The sequence below is a fragment of the Dipodomys ordii genome, unplaced genomic scaffold, assembly GCF_000151885.1.
Source record: "Dipodomys ordii isolate 6190 unplaced genomic scaffold, Dord_2.0 Scaffold36, whole genome shotgun sequence".
In the NCBI taxonomy this organism is placed as follows: Eukaryota; Metazoa; Chordata; class Mammalia; order Rodentia; family Heteromyidae; genus Dipodomys; species Dipodomys ordii.
In genome coordinates, this window is record NW_012267252.1 from 2,581,247 (window position 1) to 2,599,594 (window position 18,348).

The 18,348-nt window shown below is 39.8% G+C and overlaps 1 protein-coding gene across 3 annotated transcripts in view; it reads right to left on the minus strand.

Annotated features, from left to right (window-relative positions):
- The window catches only part of Hpse2 (heparanase 2 (inactive)), a 449,190-nt gene that overhangs the window by 109,317 nt on the left and 321,525 nt on the right, over positions 1-18,348 (minus strand). For all 3 annotated transcript variants that reach the window (XM_013017680.1, XM_013017681.1, XM_013017682.1), the window contains 2 exons: positions 8,981-9,087; positions 4,169-4,283 (listed from right to left, as the gene is read on the minus strand). In XM_013017680.1, coding sequence (XP_012873134.1) covers positions 4,169-4,283; positions 8,981-9,087 — 222 coding nt within the window. The remainder of the gene's footprint in view (positions 1-4,168; positions 4,284-8,980; positions 9,088-18,348) is intronic.

Sequence of the window (18,348 nt, forward strand, 5' to 3'; positions counted from 1 at the left end):
CAGGCCCAGAGTTCAGGCCCCACGACCAGACCAAAAAAAAAAGAATAGGGATACAGTTGAAAATGTTCTTTCTGAAACAGAAAAGAAAGCTCTCCCACCCCTCCCCCTGCCTCTCTCTCCTCTCTTTCCTCTCCTCTCCTCCCCATCTCTGTTTAAGGACTTTTTGTTGTTGTTGGTTATGGGGCCTGAACTCTGGGCTTGGGTGCTATCCCTCCGCTCTTCAGCTCAAGGCTAGCACTCTACCACGAGCCATCTTTCCAGCCCTGTTTAAGGTGTTTTAGTTCGATGACAAAATTGTATAAATGACACAGAGATGTCCTATACTCTTCCCACTGTTTCCACATGTGTGCATTCTCTCCTGTTCTCGACAACCCTCACCAGACCCGTACAGTTACATTGGATGAGTCTGTCCTTTATAAAGGTTCATTCATAGTGTTATCTATTCTCTCCTTTGGAATGCGTGCATATAACACCACCATCACAAGTATTATCCATAACCTAACCTAAAAATGCTGTGTTCTGCCATTTTCTCCCTCATCCTCCACCCAAACTCCTGGTAACCCCTCTCCACTTTGAAAGGGCAATTCTCTTCATGACCTTAGATTGGTGCTGTTAGGATGGTTCTGCCAGAGCCTGGCTAGAATGCTACAAACTGAGATCAACGTGGCCTTGGCAGTGGAGGAGAGTGATGTGAGATCCGTCTTGGAAGTCATAAAGCCAAGATGCTTTTGCTTTTCTCTCAATTTATTCAAGAGTGCTAACCAACAAAAACAAGATCTATTTGCTAATAAGATCCTTGCCTGAAATGTCCTGAGCTTAGTTTGAAGTCACTGGAGTGGAAAATACTCTTTTTTTTTTTCTGGGAGTCAAGCAAAACACAAACCCACTAATCCTCTAAAGCACTTCACAAACTCTCTTAAAGATTTAATCACGATGTAAAACCCACATTTAAAAAAATTGGCGGTGTTTGGTTATTGGTTGTGCAACTCTGAAGTAGTAACCAATACAACAACCCTCAGGTCTGTGTCTGTTCCACACTGTGAAGATCTTTTGGCAATGTCTGTCAGACTGGTGCCCTAGTCTAGCCTTGTAAATTCTTTCCAGGGGAGACATGAGGACCCACTCTTCCAGCTGTCCAACTCTCTACTTTTAAGGTCCAGAATTTATGACCACAAAGAAAGATAAAAGAAGACTTGCTACCTTTCTAAGTGATTTTACAATTGATTTCTTTACTAAAACTTGATATTTCCAGGAATACAGTTGCTCAGCTCATTTGAGCCTTTGTGCTAAGTTCATGGGACTTGTCTTAGCTCCTGTAGGTCTCTGTGAGCTTGCTGCCACCTCCCATCAACCTAGGTCTCTGGGCCATGCTTTTAAAGGCATTCGCTGGCAAGAACTCTCATTGGGTAGAATGAAGCTATGAGCGCTTCTTTGACTTACCCACGGCCTGCAAAGCTACAAAGAGGATATGTAAGGTGTCCAGGTTTGCCTCTCTGGTCCTCTCAATGTTCTCTTTCCCAAGTGCTTTCTTCTTTCCAATTCCCCAACATGGCTGTTTTTATCTCCAGACTCAAGTCTAAGGCAGAATTTCTCCCAGGGTTTTGCAAAGGCAACTAAGAGAATACTATGAGAACTAATGTGGTACAGTGAAAAGAAAATTGAATTTAGATTTGAAAACCCTGAGTGTTTCAGCTCTTGCTACTTGTCTGGCCTCAGATATCCACTTACTCACCCCCTAGAACCTTAGCCTCCCATCAACAATATAAATACACATTGTTTTATCTCACTAGGATTTCTGCAGAGCAGTTATGATAATCTAATATCTTGTTCATGTGTTTATTTGTTTCTCATTGCTCTGTAAGTTTCATTGCATTATAGGCTCCAAGAGTTCAGGAACTTGTCATTTTGGTTCGCCACAGTGGTTTACTGCCAGGAATGGTAATCAGCACACAAAGTGGGGTCAAAAATGAATATATGAACTTCCAATGAAGGAAGAAAAGAAGGGATGAGAGAAGCAAATCGAGGGAAGGATGGGCAGTTTGGGAGGCATCATTGATGCACCATTTCTAACAATGCTCTGTTAAATGGTGAAGTATCATCTGCATCATTAAAAAATGGGAACTAAAATTTGGTGCATGAATCATGCTAGGTTGATCCTTTGAAAACCTAAGTTTAATCTCATTACTTCCAATTGAAGCTACCCAATGGCCTTTTTGTACAGCTTATACTAGAAGCTGTCCTGCATGATCTGACCTGGTTACCCCCTGAGCTCCAACCTGCCATGCCCCAAGCACTCTGGTATTCTTGAGTTTCCATAAATATGCCGTTTGTTTCCGCCTGGTGTCTTAACCTCTCCCCTGCCTGGGGCATTCTGTGAAGTTACAGAGCTGGCTTCTTATTGTCAGTGGGCGTACCTGTCACCTGTCCAGAGAAACCCTTCTTGGACATGCATCTACAGGAGCCTTCACTGTATCATATTATCTATTCATTCATTGATCTATTACCAATCTCCTCTCCAGTGCCTGATGTACAATAAATATTTATTTCAAATAGCAGCTGCGATCTTACATTTGTTTAATGCTTCTATTTTCACAGGTACTTTTCTAATTAGCTCCTTCTATTTATACAAATTTGTGAGTTGAAACAAACCAAATCAAATATGTAGGATCTACTCCCTCCCCACTCCTTCTTACTCCAACTCCACACACATGCTTTGAGAGAGACATTTTTATTCTATGAATAAAAGGAACTGTGCCAGTTGATTTAAAAAAATAACAGTTCTAAATCCCTGGTTTTTAATTGGCATAGATTAAATTGTACCTAGTAGGGGTTCTGTCATGATATTTCTATACATGCAAATTATATACTTTGACCCTATTCATCTCTCACAGTTGGTTTTAATATCTGTGATTTTCCTGGAGTCTTTGGGGTCATGAATACCCAGTTATACAGTAATTACTGAGTATTCAACTCTAGAAGAATTCTTTGGAGATATAGAAACAGCACTGTTGATAGGCACTGGTAGCTCTTGACTGTAATCCTAGCTATTAAAGAAGTTGATATCTGAGCATCATGGTTCCATGTTAGAGTAAGGGGCTCTGAGTTCAAGCCCTGGTACACACACACACACACAAACACACACACACACACACACACACACAATGGTGCAGTTGAGTGTCAGGCCGTTTCCTGTTCTGGGATTCGGAGCCTTCTGGATCACAGTGTGGAAGATAAAGGGAATGGGGTAGAAATAGGCAAAGAAAACAAATGGCATGGATAAGCACTATTGTAATATGCGTTTATTTGTTATGGATCTTAGGAAGGCATGGAAATAGCTGGATTAGGGTTCAAGGCATGATCTAGAGCTGGCTCTACATTCCTACTTGCCCACTCACCCCAGGCTATTAGTACCTTCATTAAATGAGGCATAAGCAGATTGTATCAAAGCAAACCTCAGCTTTGAAGTCTTATGAGTTGATGAGAGTTGGACTCTTCATCATGATGATGATAGGTTGTGTGTAAGAGTAACTCACTTAATAGTTCTGAAACATATAGCCTTTCTAGACTAAGTGGGATTTCTCCAATTGGCTAATAAATAAAATGCTGCATTTTTCCCCTTTAATTTTTTGCTTTCTTTTACTTTCCTAGAGAAGTTAGTGCTCAGGAAACATTGTCCCCTCATTATCACGTAGGGGTCAACATTGAACTGTAAATGCCCTCGAGCCATGCCCCCAGAGATGGGCTCCTACTGTATCAGACCTTAGCCAGCATTCTCCCATCTGCTTTCAACATGCTGCATCTGACATTAACTAATGTCTCCTATTAGCATTAAAAGAAAACAATCTGGAAAAATTCACTCTCAAGCAAAGTTCAAACAGGCCACAAGTAGATGAGGAATCTCAATTGTACAAAGTTTGTTAAGATAATAGTAAAACATATATACATGCATTATGTACATGAGTGCATGCAAGTGTGAGTGTGTGTGTGTGTGTTGAAACCGCAGTCTGTAAAATGGATCAAGGAAACAAAAGTTCGATGCTACTCTGTGATTTATTCAATGAACTGACACTGGCAAAAGAAGAGAAATTCTTCCAGTGTGGAAAAATGGCATGACCAAAAGAATGGAATGAGATGGAAAAGGAGTTGGGAATCTTTATCCCATACTTACTGGTAATGGGTTAAAATTCTGGTCCACCAAATGGTTGTAGCCATGGTCAAAAAATGAATGCCGTATCACCACATCAATGCCCTGATTGGCCAGCATTCCTAAAGTGTTCAGCCATCTAGAAGACAGAAAAAAAGTTACATTAGTACATTTTTCAAAAGGCATCTAACAAACTCAGTGTAGATCAGTTTGTGACATGCAAAACCATGCTAACCTTCCACCATCAAATTTACTTAAATACTTTAAAGGAGAACATTACTTTAAATATTGAACACACAGCTGCAAGAGATTTCAGTGATTATTAAAACTAGTGTCATTATTTTACAGGGGAATAAAAGGAATTACCCTTGGGCACAAAGTCATTGCTACTAATCACTTACCTTGTGTCATTATAATACTAATAAATATACCAGCCACCAGTAAGCCTATTGCGCTTCTTCCTGGCCACACACATACAAGCACAGAATCTGGACTCTACACAGTCCATCCTTAAACATCTCTGCTTGCAGTCTGCTGATGTACATGTACTTTCCACCATAACCTACACAACTATGACCTTTGCAAGCATAGTCCAGTCCTTGGCATCTCTCATCAGCAATATTGGTTGGCAGTGTTTTCCTTTCCCTTGGCATCACAATGAATTCCTCGGGGATCCAAGCATGCTCCCTTCACACGTAAGCTATGATGGAAGACTTGGATTGATCACACATGTATTACATGCTTTACAAAGTGCTGCCCTCTAGGTTCTTCCAGCACTTAGAGGGTGCTGAATCTGTCTTTGTTATTTACACATTCAGTTCAGTCATGCATTCATGCAGTCATTTTTCACCTACTTCTGAAACTTAGGGAGAATTCTAATTGTAATCAAACAATATATGTGGAAAACATGCGACTTAGAGATTCAACCTTCACATGAAAGATAAAGCACTCGTCTGTCCCAGTCATGTGTGTATGTTGGGGGTGGGGAGGGGACTGTTTTATTTTACCATCAACCTCATCTCCAAGACTCTGGGCTACTTAAAACTTACTCTGGAAGCACCAGATATGACATACTCTCTTGATCTTATCTGAGGCTTTGTACATGTTTTAACTGCTGCCTAGAATTGCCTTCCTAACTTCTCTACCTCACCTCTGGCCATTTGGAAAATTTCTTCCCATCTATTCATCTTAATCTCCAAATCTCCTCAACTCTGCAGCCCAGCCAACAATAGCCCCTCCCTCCCTCCTTTCTCAGGATTCTTATGGGTGCCCACTCCTACCTAGTACATCAGCCATTCATTGTCTCCATGCTTTTCCCCATCAGGTTCAAGTTCATCAGGCATAGACACAACATTTGAACTCACACACAAAATACCCATCACAGTTTCTGGAACACTGTAGGTGTTCAGGACTCTTTAGGTTGAAATATATCTGGAGAGAATTAGATTCTAGGAACTCTGCAAATCACCATTCAGCACATGGGAAAAATTACGCAGAGTTAGATTTCTCAAATCTAAAACCATATGGAGCTCCAAACCCATGACTTGTAGAAGAATTAAGATTTTTTTCCTTTGCTGGAATAAAGAGCTTTGCTAATTCCTATTTTATGAATAAATATTGTTCATATTTTCAAATCTTTTTCACATTTACAATTTTAGTTTGTACTCATAAAAACGAACACATTTACTGACGATTAGACTCACAAAAGCAAAACAGAAGGCAAAGCAAAACACAAAAACAAAAGTTTGAATAGAAAGGAAACTCTGACTACACCATAGCAGAACCTTTGTGTATGTGAGTGTGTGTGCGCGTGTGCTCGTGCGCACGTGTGCGTTTGTTTTTGTCTAGATGGGGACATTGTGACCTAGAGAACTGAAATGACTTTTGGAACACCACATTGCTAAGCAACTTGCTTTTATTATTTTAATTAATTTGGCAAGCCTGTGAAGTCAGGCTACCCAGTTAAACTTTTCTTTCAGTACTGAGGCACAGTAGTAAATAACTTGTCGAGGGTATGCTATAGTGGAACAACAGCATGAATTCTGGCTTCTAAATCAGTGTGCTTTTCATGTGGAGGGTCAATATCTAACAAGTAGACATCTATGAAGATAAGTGTGGCCTTTCACCTTCAATTTCTATGCTTCTTGAATGGAAGAAAAAGGAAACCAAAGGATGAGTAAATACACAATCTCATGTATGTGAACTCTCCACAGGCAGCTTCTATCTATTAATATGAGACTGTATCATAGTGGTTTTTGCATGTGAAAAGATTCCATTTGTCCAGTCATGTATTACTTATTTGATACTATGAATCAACTTAAAAGTTATATATTACTCTCAGCATTGAGGATACCGTCAAAGAATGCTTGCATAACTGGGGAAGTCATTGTTAAAGCATTGTAAATATCTGCGCAGTCACAGCTCCAGCAATATTATCCAATTCTTGTTTGAGACCCTTCTACAGCCTAACAGTGACTTGCATAGAATATACGTTCAACAAATGTTAATTAGTGAAAATGAAGTTTGCTAGCAGTTTGTTAAAGAGACTGAGCCGAGAGGGAGGAATATGTACCCAAGTTTGTATTCCAGTATGTGTATCCAGAATCTATGCTATTCAAGGGACTATGGCCAGAATCACAGCTATCCCCAGACACGTACAGTAGAATGGTTAGTGATGAATCCCATTTCATCCCCTTAGAAAGGGAGGGAGAGGGCTGTTTCACTTATTTTTAAAGATTTCTTTGTTTGTTCATAGAAAGAAAGGTGGTAAAAATGACTAGTATACCCCATCAAGAATGCTATCATTCAATGTATATGCTAGACTTTACTAGGTGTTGGGGACACAATAGCATGCTAAGATTATATTTACAGAATGCCAAAGGATCTAAAAGTCCTGACTGAGAGACACTACTTCTGAGTTCTTGGTAGGGAAGTCTGATTCATGCATGCATTTTCATGCGCTTTTGGTTACTGAAAACACAGACACACACAGACACAGACACACACAGACACAGACACACACAGACATACACACACAGACAGACAGACAGACACACACACACACACACACACACACACTCGGGAAATGCCTTCTTCTCAATCATGTGCTAGTTTATTGGAGCTTCCTGGAATGCCTTTCTTCCCCGCCCCCCTCCCCGGACACAGAAAACAACGTAAGTCCCTTAGAGAACTAGACTTGAAGGCCATATTGCTGAGTGCTCAGAGGAGTTAAGGCTACATGGATGACAAGGAGATAGGAGGAAGACCAGAAGCAGAATAAACTAATTTTATCTGATCTCTGTCCAACCAAGCATTGAGAATCTGAACTACAACCAAATCTGAACTACAACCCAGCCTAAACAATTCTGTTTATCTGTGTGCTGCAACGTAAACACAGAGATGAATACAGAGATCCCTGGATAGATCTGGCTGGTGTTCATAAGAAGGAAGATGTCTGCTCCAGCTGCTTCCATGACAATTAGTCATATTTCTCATTTCCACAAGGGGAAGAGTGCTCAAGAAAATACAATTGAGCTGCTTGCTGGGCCTCAAAGCAGGGTCATGTGGTGACAGCATGACAAAACTCATTTCTGGGGTGGCTGCAAAGGTCTTCCTTTACTACCTATTGCCAACCTAGCTTCTCATCCTTACACTAGAGCTCATATTAAACCAGTGTGGGGAGTGTGGTTTTGAAAGGAATCTCTCAGCCACAGGGTATTACATGCTGATGCACTCCATTTCATTCATTTGATCCATGCTATTGGATGACTTTTCTGTTCTACACAATATTAGAAGCTGAGATACTGATATGGAAGAATCCAGGGAGGGCATCACGGTGAATTACATGGACTCATCTTCATCTGCATGTGACAGGATTCCATCTGTAAAGGCAATCTCCTTGGCTGGTCTGATTTGTCCTTCACCAATATATTAAAGAAACTTGTCTCAATGGAGAGGAACTGCATCTGTATAATTAGGACCAGCTGGCAGTAGCAAAACACATAGCTGAGGGCAAAGCTGCAGAATTAGGGGGACATGGCTCGGCCTGAGAGCCAGAGTCAAAGGACTATGGTGGATCAGGAAAAAGTCATGTCGTACATCCACGGTTCTGTCCCTAGCACATGACACTGGCAGGCACACAGGCTCCTGGCTTTTTCTGTGTTGTCTCCTAGATGACAACAGCAGCTCTCAAGATCATTTTCTCATCTCTTCCAGATGCTTCTGCATCTTATTGCCACAGTCACAGTCTGACAACACAGGTCATATTCTCCAAACGCTGCCATAGCTTGATATAAGCGAGGCTTCATTTCCTCTGTGTAGATTTTAAGACCTTTCATGATCAGGTGGTAAATTCTCTCCCTAGCCTAAGCCCTCATGATAACCATGCAGTGAACAAAACTTTTAGTCTCATTCATCATTGTTCCCTCAACTACACTTTACCCCAAAATGTTTCTTCCACCTGAAATGTCTCTCCTCTGCCACCACTACCATCTTCACCCATAAAATTAGAGTAACCCCCCCCCCCCGTGATGACTCAAGGCCATCACATGACTGTCAGGGCTCCATGGCAGTCCCAGTCAGAGAATTCTTCATTCCTTTGCATGTCTATCACTTTCCTTTTATGGAAAGGCCACATGAGGCTGAAAAACAGGTGTTCCACCACAGTGGAGAAGGGAAGACCCTGTTAATCAGTGTTTGTGAAATGGGTGTTTTCCTAAAAGAATAGATGAAGAGGAAATGATCCTGGTGCTGCAATAGCAGAATGGTGAACATATCACAGTTCCCTGTCCATCCATCTTCAAAGTCCCTGGGAGTGGAATGACAGGTGTTACTTACAAGAATCCTGCAGCATAGGAATCTGACAGATTGTTTGTGCCTCCTGCGGAGGTGGTCAGCACACCTTCCAGCCAGATCTTCTTTCCTGGAGTGTATGTGTTAACCACCTGTTTACATGACAAAAGTAGAAGGGGATAATGAGAGTTTAAAAACTATTCCCAAGTGAGAGCAACACATAGTTAAAGGAAGTGCTTCTGATTCCCAGTTTCCAGGTGGTCATGATTTGCACTTTGTTTCAAGACGAGTCACTTAGTAAAGTAAGTTGTCTACACACATACAAAAGCATTCACGTTGACATACATCCACTGAAGGAAAATATGAGTAACAATATGAGACAAGTAATGCATGTTGTAGTGTGTAAGGTGTCGTTAGGAATGTAATGACCTTCATTGGAAATAGAAGTTATATCATGTTCCCAAGTTAACTGGTATTGAAAAGCAATATTATTTTTAGTACTCTCTTTTACAGTACTTCTATGATCACATACACTTGTTTAAGCTTCTGAGGTCATGAATTGTGAGAGAATAGAGAGAAACATTTGGGACAGGTTTGATAATAAGCCTGGTATGGATATTGCAACCACACTTTGAAAATAACTGAGTGTAAAAAGAAAAGTCACTGACCTCAGATCAGAGCTTACACTGGAAACAGCTATAAGCATGCCTTCCAGCAAGGCAAAGTTCCCTGTCCACAGTGTTGCCCTCTGAAGTTTTGAAACCATCCAGTGTGATTTTCACATTGGAGACTGACAGATCAGGGCGTGGATACTCTAGATAGCAATTATTCTTAGGAACAAATGTTCTAATAAATAATACCACTAATGATTGAAAGTAGAGCCCAAGTCAAAGGCTTTGCCTAAAAGTTGTTTATTTTAGAATAATGACAAAGAGTAGAAATGAACTAACAGATTGGAACAGAAAAGAAGGGAAAATTGGGTAGAAGGATGCTAGTTTTCAGATTATCAACCCAAGCTGGCAACTTGAATCCAATCTCACAGGGATTTGAGGGAGAGCCTTATAGGATGTCAAAACTGTCGCCCATTTAAACCATTTGTTTTTTCCTTCCCCTCCACAAATTATGCCAACATCAAATACAGTGAAAACGGGTTATACCATGGGGGAGGGACATACAAAGCAACAAAGGATACAGGTGGACCTGTTGCAACAATGAGATGTACAGACCATTATATCGAAAAACAAACTTTACAACTTTGGTGGGGGGGAGGGGGTAAAGGCGATGGAGGAGAGGAAGGGAGATGGGAAGGGATGGGAAAGGGAAACAAAGGAGGAAGCAACAATGCTTGATAAGAAATGTACTCATTATCTTGCCCATGTAATTGTAACCCCTCTGTATGGTATTTTCACAATTAAATTTTTTTTAAAAAAAACTGTCAAGAAACATCCTATAAGATTAAAAATACTTATACTTCTCAACCCCCCCCCCAAAAAAACTGTCCCCTAGGGGGATATAATGGGAGGTATTTATCCCTTGTCTTCTATATCCCAAAGAGAAGTTTCTGTTCTTCCTTTCTCCCATTTCACATGCTGGCTTGAGTACTAAGCAGATTCCCTGAATATTTGATGTCTCAGAAAAGTCCCAGCAGAAGAAGAGAGGTGACATCCCACCATGCTATGCCCAGCAAGCTAATTGCAGCCTGCCTCCCTCCCCACAACAATTGCTCTCTACAACAATTGCCAGAAAGAGGTGGAACTGGCAAGATGCTGATACTACCTAGAAAGGCCTCATAAAGAAAATAGTGCATTTAGGTCCCACAGCCCACCATATCTCCTAGATATACACACCAACATAATCCTCCCTCAAGTTTCTACAGAAATAAAGATGAGGATAGTCACTATGTTACTCTATGGCAGGTTTCCATTGCCAGAGGAATGGAAGAGTGAATTGTGGTGGAAACATATTATAAAATAGTATGCAGGAGTTGGAATAATAAATAAATCCACAATGACATGAATATGTTATTAACTTAAGTGGGAAGTTTTTTCTAAGTAACATACTGTTATTTATGGCATGATATGATTCATATAATCATCCTCATTCATATCCCAAATAAATAGTCCATTAAAGACAGGTTTCTCTTAAGGATATATATATATATATATATATATATATATATATATATGTGTGTGTGTGTATATATATATATATATATATATATGTCACACCTATAAGGGAGACATATAAAAGTAGGAGGTAGAAAATTAAAACAAAAACAAGACTTTTCATGAACTGACAATACTTTGCTATGAGTTTTAACTTAACCATTTATCTAAACACACACACACACACACACACACACAAATTCAGGACTGTATTCTTCTCTTTACTTCTTCCTAAATATCCCCCTCCTTGTTTTGTAGAGAGTATGCCTTATTTGGAAATTGGTTTAAGATCTGTGTGTTACCTGATGCTACCAAAAGGCAGGACCCCCCCACCCCATTCAATACTACTTGGAATGTTCTACCTCAAGGAAAGACGGAAAGCCAGACTTCATAAAAATATGAAAGCAAGAAAAATACCTTAAGTAATCAAACGATATCTACAAATTCAATGCAATACCTATCAATATTCCAACCTCATTCTTCAAGGAAATAGAAAAGGCAATCCAAAAATTCATATGGAAAAATAAAAGACCCCGAATAGCTAAAACGATCCTCAACAGAAAGAACAGTACTGGAGGAATATCAATACCAAATTTCAAACTCTACTACAAAGCCATAGTAACCAAAACAGCTTGGTACTGGCACAAGAACAGACCTCAGGACCAAAGGAATAGAATTGAAAACCCAGAAATGAACCTACAAACCTATAGCCATCTAATTTTCGATAAGGGAGCTAAAAAAAATGGTGCTGGCAAAATTGGTTAACTACTTGCAGAAAACTAAAGCTAGATCCTGATCTATCACCCTGCACCAGAATCAACTCCAAATGGATCAAAGACCTCGGAGTCAAAGCAGACACCCTAAAAACATTACAGGATGGAATAGGAGAAACCCTAGGTCTCCTTGGGACAGGCCGAAATTTTCTTAACAGAGACCCAGAAACACAACAAATCAAAGAAAGGTTGGACAAATGGGATTGCATGAAATTAAAGAGCTTCTGTATGGCAAAGAACATAGCTAGCAAGATTAATAGAAAGCCCACGGATTGGGAGAAGATCTTTACTAGCCTTATAACAGACAAGGGTCTCATATCTAAAATATACCTGGAACTCAAAAAATTAAATCCCCCAACAACAAATCTTCAAAGAAACAACAGCCCAATAAATAAGTGGGCTAAAGACTTAAAGAGACACTGCTCTGAAGAGGAAAGAAGGATGGCCAATAGACACATGAAGAAATGCTCAACCTCCCTAGCGATAAAAGAAATGCAAATCAAAACAACATTGAGATACCACCTCACTGGAGGGGATGTAGACAGAAGGGAACCTTACTGCATTGTTGGTGGGAGTGTAAACTTGTTCAACCACTTTGGAAAGCAGTATGGAGGTTCCTCAAAAGACTCCACATAGAGCTATGACCCAGCAATCCCACTTTTGGGCATTTACCCAAACGATCACAAACAAGGCCACACTAAAGCTACCAGCACGACTATGTTTATCACAGCATTATACACCATAGCTAAGATATGGAATCAACCCAGATGCCCCTCAGTAGATGAATGAATCAAGAAAATGTGGTATATATACACAATGGAATTCCATGTCTCCATCAGAAACAATGACATTGCCCCATTTGTTAGGAAATGGAAAGACTTGGAAAAAATTCTATTAAGTGAAGTAAGCCAGGCCCAAAGAAACAGAGGTCCAATGGTTTCCCTTATTTGCAATAACTAGTAGATGTTTGAGTCAAGCAGAAAAGGTCATATAAGTTGATGTTAGGGACATGAACCCTAAGATATGTATTCAAATGTTTTTTTTCTTTCAGGTGATTGTTTCTAACACATTTATAAGATTATTTATTTGTTGCTTTGTATGTCCCTCCCCCAAGGTATAACCCCTGCTTTCACTGTATTTGAGGTTGGTATAATTTGTGAAGGGGAAGGGAAAAAATAACTCGTTTAAATAGGGATACAAGTGGATCCATTGTAACAGTGAGATGTACAAGTCGTTATGTGGAAAAACAAACTTTACAACTTTGGTGGGGGAGGGGAGGAGAGTTGGATAGAGGGTGTGGGGGGAGGATGGGCAGGGATGGGAAGGGGAAACAAGAGGAGGCAACAATGCTTGATAAGAAATGTACTCATTATCTTGCCCATGTAATTGTAACCACTCTGTACAGTATTTTCACAATTAAAAAAAAGAATACAAACAGCAAAAAAAGAACTACATAGTAAAATTAGAGAGCTCATCTATAAGTCCTCTTAAAATTCCATACCTAGGAAGCATCTGTGCACATGATAGACTTTGTCCTTCCTTTATAACTAACTATATCTAAGTCAGATATTTAGAGGTTGTTTTTTTTTTTAACTTTTGACTTCTGTTTTAATTTTGTGCTAAAGACAAATATGGAAGTGAAGTAGTTGGGGAAAAAGAGTTTGGTTAAACAAAACAAAACAAAATGGTAAGTACTACAACACAGATGAACCTTGGAATAATTAATATAGATGGAAGAAGGCAGACATAAACTATATATAGCATTTGCATTAAATATCCTGAATAAGCAACTCCATAAAGATAGTAAGTAAGTTAGTGACTTCCTAGAGTTGCAAAAGAGGAGGAAGGAGGGGAAGGAGATATTAGAAGTGGATACTAGGAAATATGACATTTCTTTGGAGAGTGCTAGACATGTTCTAAAATTAAATAGTAGTGATGATCTCAAAATTCTATGAATAACTAAAACCCATTGAATTTAATACTTTTTTTGCCAGTCCTGGAGCTTGAATTCTGGATGTAGGTGCTACCCCTAAGCTTCTTTTGCTCAGAGCTAGTGCTCTACCACCTGAACCACAGAGCCACTTTTGGCTTTTTAAAAATAGTTTATTAGAGATAAGAGTCTCATGGACTTTTCTACCCCAGCTGGCTTTGAACCACAATCTTCAGATCTCAGCCTTCTGAGTAGCTACGATTATACCTGTGAGCTACCAGCATCTGGCTGAATTTACTACTTTTAAAGGGTGAATGTCTTGGTAGCTAGCTAGCTAGTTAGCTATCTTATCTATGAATATATCAGCAAAAGGATAGAGAAGTTTAAGTAGGCAAATAACCACAATGAAGACAGAGAATATAACTTAGGAATTTTGAATTCTACTACATGCTATCTCTGAGACTTTCAGCAATTATTACCTTGGACTTTGAGTTATTTTTTTAACATTCAAAGTCATGAATTTGAAATAGACCAACTCTTAAGTCCCTTCTAAATGTAAAATATAAAAAATGTATTGCCATCTTATACTAAGAATGTGAGTCTCTTTGCTTTTAGCACACAAAGATTAAGAATATCTTTGATGATAGAAATTTAAGTTAAATAATAATAGGAGGGAAAAAAAGGCAGTGTAGTTTTTAGCTGGTCATCTCAGAAACAAAGATCTAGAATAGAGAAAAATAATGAGAGTAGAGTACAGGTGGGTGAAATTGCCTAGGGAGAATTTATTAAAAGAAGGCTAAAACATTAAGGCATTGCTAAATGTGTTCATTTATTCTGCACATATGTAGAGAACACCTGCTAAAATGCCAGGGCCAGTTCTAGGAGCAGGGGTAAAGAACCAAAACATACCATCACCACTCTCATTGGCTTACACTGCAGTCTAGAGAAGGAGACTAACAATAAATAAGTAAACAAATAGAAGGAACATGGTTAAAAATAAGGACCAAGAAAAAGGTAAAACAGTACTATGGTAGAAAGAAGTGACTTGGCAGGAGGGGATGGTTGTGGCTTCAGAGCCAAGGCCCCTCTGAAAAGTGGTACCTCTGTTGAGATCAGGTGAAGAAGGAGACAGACCCTTCAGGTTCTGGAAGAAGGATATGGAAAAAGGCCTAGAGGTATAAACAGGACTGTAGATCATAGAACCAGAGAACACCCATACAATGAGAGGCTAAATGACGGAAGGAAATGAGGTCAAGGAGAAAAGGAGAGTGTTTTCATTCTGAGTGGGGTGGAGGGTCCTGAAGAGATTTAACCAAAAAGGAATCTCATCAGACTAATGTAAGATCACCCCTAGTTGGATAAGATTACATATATGTATATGAAAAGTCTTGGGTTATGTAATGTACAAATTAAAAGTTCTGCTGTTTCTCTGACCAATTAATTTGAGTTTCAATTTCCTAATCCATTGATGGAATAATATCTAATAGAATTGTGTTAAAGATCCTACTTGTTTGTCAAAGCATAAATGACATGAGACCTAATTTCAAGAAGATTCTGAGCTAGTAGAAAGCTGAATTTCCTTGACCTAACAGGTTTTTCAAGCTCTTGAAGGAGATGTGTGAAGTCAAAGGAACTAGAGCTACAGTTTGGTGGTAGGATTCCAAACAACCATTCATGACACAAGGAAGAAATCCAATAAGCTTCCAAGAAATTCTGAATTAGCCCTTGGAAGGCAAGGAATCCTGTCTTATTTTCTTCTCTCTTTGCTTCCTAGTGGAATATTGACATAGAACCAAACTTATTGGAGATTGTGGTCCTCTAGTCACATAAAGAAGCTGGTAGTTCCAGACCTACCATTGTACTACCTTTCAGTAAACCTTCACTCTTCAACAAAGTCATATGATTTCAGAAAGGGCCACTAAACTGGTCAAAGAATCGAAAGCCACCATCTATTGCCAAAAAACCCATAGAGATGAGGAAAACTTTAAGAATATGAGAGATTTAATGAGAGAAATAATTGCTTGTTTGCCACACATTAGCATACCCTGAGATCTTGATTTTAGAGAGGAAAAGAGAAATCCTGATTTTCTTAGCACATAATTTATGTGTGAAATCCAATGAACTCAGAAATCTAAAGAGCAAATTACCATCCAGAATGATTTGTGTGTTCAAAGGGTTTTATGAAGAATCAAGCTTATTATGATGTTCTGATATTGAAAACCCGGAGACAAGTGTGTGTTTCATGCACAGACTATAGGTACTTGGTTGGATGGTGGCATGCATGCCAAACTGGGAAAGAAAATTGGTGTGAGCTGGTTTTCTTTCAAAAGGAGTTCAAAGCCTAGCTCCTTTAAATAAGGAGTTGATTACAGAAAATAGCTAGATATGTAAACTTCTTTGTAATCAGGATTCTGCAAGGACATCTGAATGATCTTCTGACTTGCCAGGAAATTTGGAAGGAAACTATCTAAAAATTGTTGTCATTGGCCCTTACAATGTAGAGGATGTGTTTAGCCTGGATAAGGCCCAAGTTTGATCCACATCGGCCCCTTCCCCTGCCAACTCCTGCCAGATCTTGCTGGTAAGTCAGTGCTGAGTGGTGTTTAGAATCATACATTCTAGAGACACATAAGCTACATTTGAGTCCTGCCTCTATTGTTCATTCACTGTGTGACTTTGCATATGTTACATTACCTCTCTGTGTTCTAACATGACTCTAGAATCAAGAATATCTGACTCTGAGGTTTTTATGATATCTAAACATTAAAAAGCCCTTATATGTCAGTATCTGGAGTACAGTAAGCACTTAAGCCAAAATGATTGGTATACCGTTCTCCATGTCCAAGGCATGTGAGCTGGTGTTTGAATAAATGTAACATGAGCATTGACTACTTTCCCCTCAGACACCACTCAGGGTGATGGGTAACAGCCCAGAGGTACATGGAACAGCAGGGAAGTCCAGTTTGGAATTTAAAATGTGTAGAGACAATATGCATAAACACAATTAACATGCAGAGTAGCACATTTGAACCTGCTCTTAACAGAGACAGTTCCTTTCAACACACAGTGGGGTAAAACTTTGGCATGAAATCTAAGTCCATTTCACAAAATGTCCTCTGAAGGAATTACTACTAAAAAGTATTAGTGTTAAAGGTTGTAGGAGTAGTTGGTGCAAATCAACAAAACTCTCGGAGCATTTTCTGCCCGGGACAGGATGGGAGACATGATGAATTATGTGTCACCAAGAAGCAGAGAATAACAACATGGTAGTGTGCATGGGAGATTGGAACTTGGAGAATGAGTGCAGGGTGGGTCTGCGGAGAAAATCTGCATGGCCAGAAGAAGAGAGGAAAAGTCAGGGAAAGGCAGATGGAACCAGCTGCAAAATTCCCTTTAGAAAGTAAAACTTTGCTAGAAGGCTATAGTTCAACACTGTGGTTTTCTGAGTAAATATGATTCTCCCTGTGCTGGAAGAGAGAAAATTAGAGAACGTTGGAAAGAGAAAAGGTTCTTGGTGAGAAATGAAGTGCCAGTGAAGGTTATTTTAAGGGATACATTGTCTGGGGAGGAGGGAAATACAAATGCTGAGATTACTTAAGTGAGGGAAGGGGAATTGTCTGCTTAGCTGCCAGCTCTTTTGTTCCCAAATTCACTTTAGCTTCTGGGTCCATATGATTGAGGGAGCATTGAGGCACCCACAAAGCAGTCCAGTTAGTGGCTGGTGGCAGTTCAGCGCCCTTGTATCAGCTAGAGGCAGAGCCATGAATGGGAGACCCTTCAGCTGTTTTCCTTAGTATTGTAGGGTAAGGAGCTATCAAGGACTGGTTCAATACACTGAGGGAGGAAGAGGAAGAGGGGGAAGAGGAGAAGTAGGAGGAGGAAGAAGAGGTAAATGAGAGGGGAGAGGGAGAGGAAAGGGAGAAAGGAGAAGGAAAGGAGGAAGGGGAGGAAGAAGGGAGGAGAAAAAGATCCACTCCTTAGGGCCAACATCCTTGATTGGAAAAAAAAGTTTGATTTTCTCTACCACTTTGAAAAAGAAAAGAAGACAGAAAAAATAGGGAAATAGCCATTTATGTGGCACATGTTCAAACCTGGGCTTCCTTTTCCTGTATGTCCTTGATATCCGGCCTTCCAAAATGGTGATGTAAGTCTTTTTAAAGACTCCTGAGAGCCTAGCTTCAGCCACTGGGGGTGCAAGAGATGGTAGCATTTTGTAGCAGCAGACATGTTGTTTATGGTTATCCAAACCAACACCTTCCTTAATGAGAAAGGAAGCAATAAAACAGAAATAGTAGACAGGCCACCTGGGCTAATCAGCCCTGGCAGGAGGCCATCCTCCCTAAGAAGCTGGAGTCCATTAATTCCAGCATCTCATCTACATGGAAACCAGCTTTCCCAAGACTTCAGAAGAATTAGTAACTCTTTAAGTAACCAGAACTGGCCCTCTCTTATGGTTGAGTATGGAGAGATGATAGATAGCTAGATAGCTAGATAGCTAGATAGCTAGATAGCTAGATAGCTAGATAGATAGATAGATAGATAGAT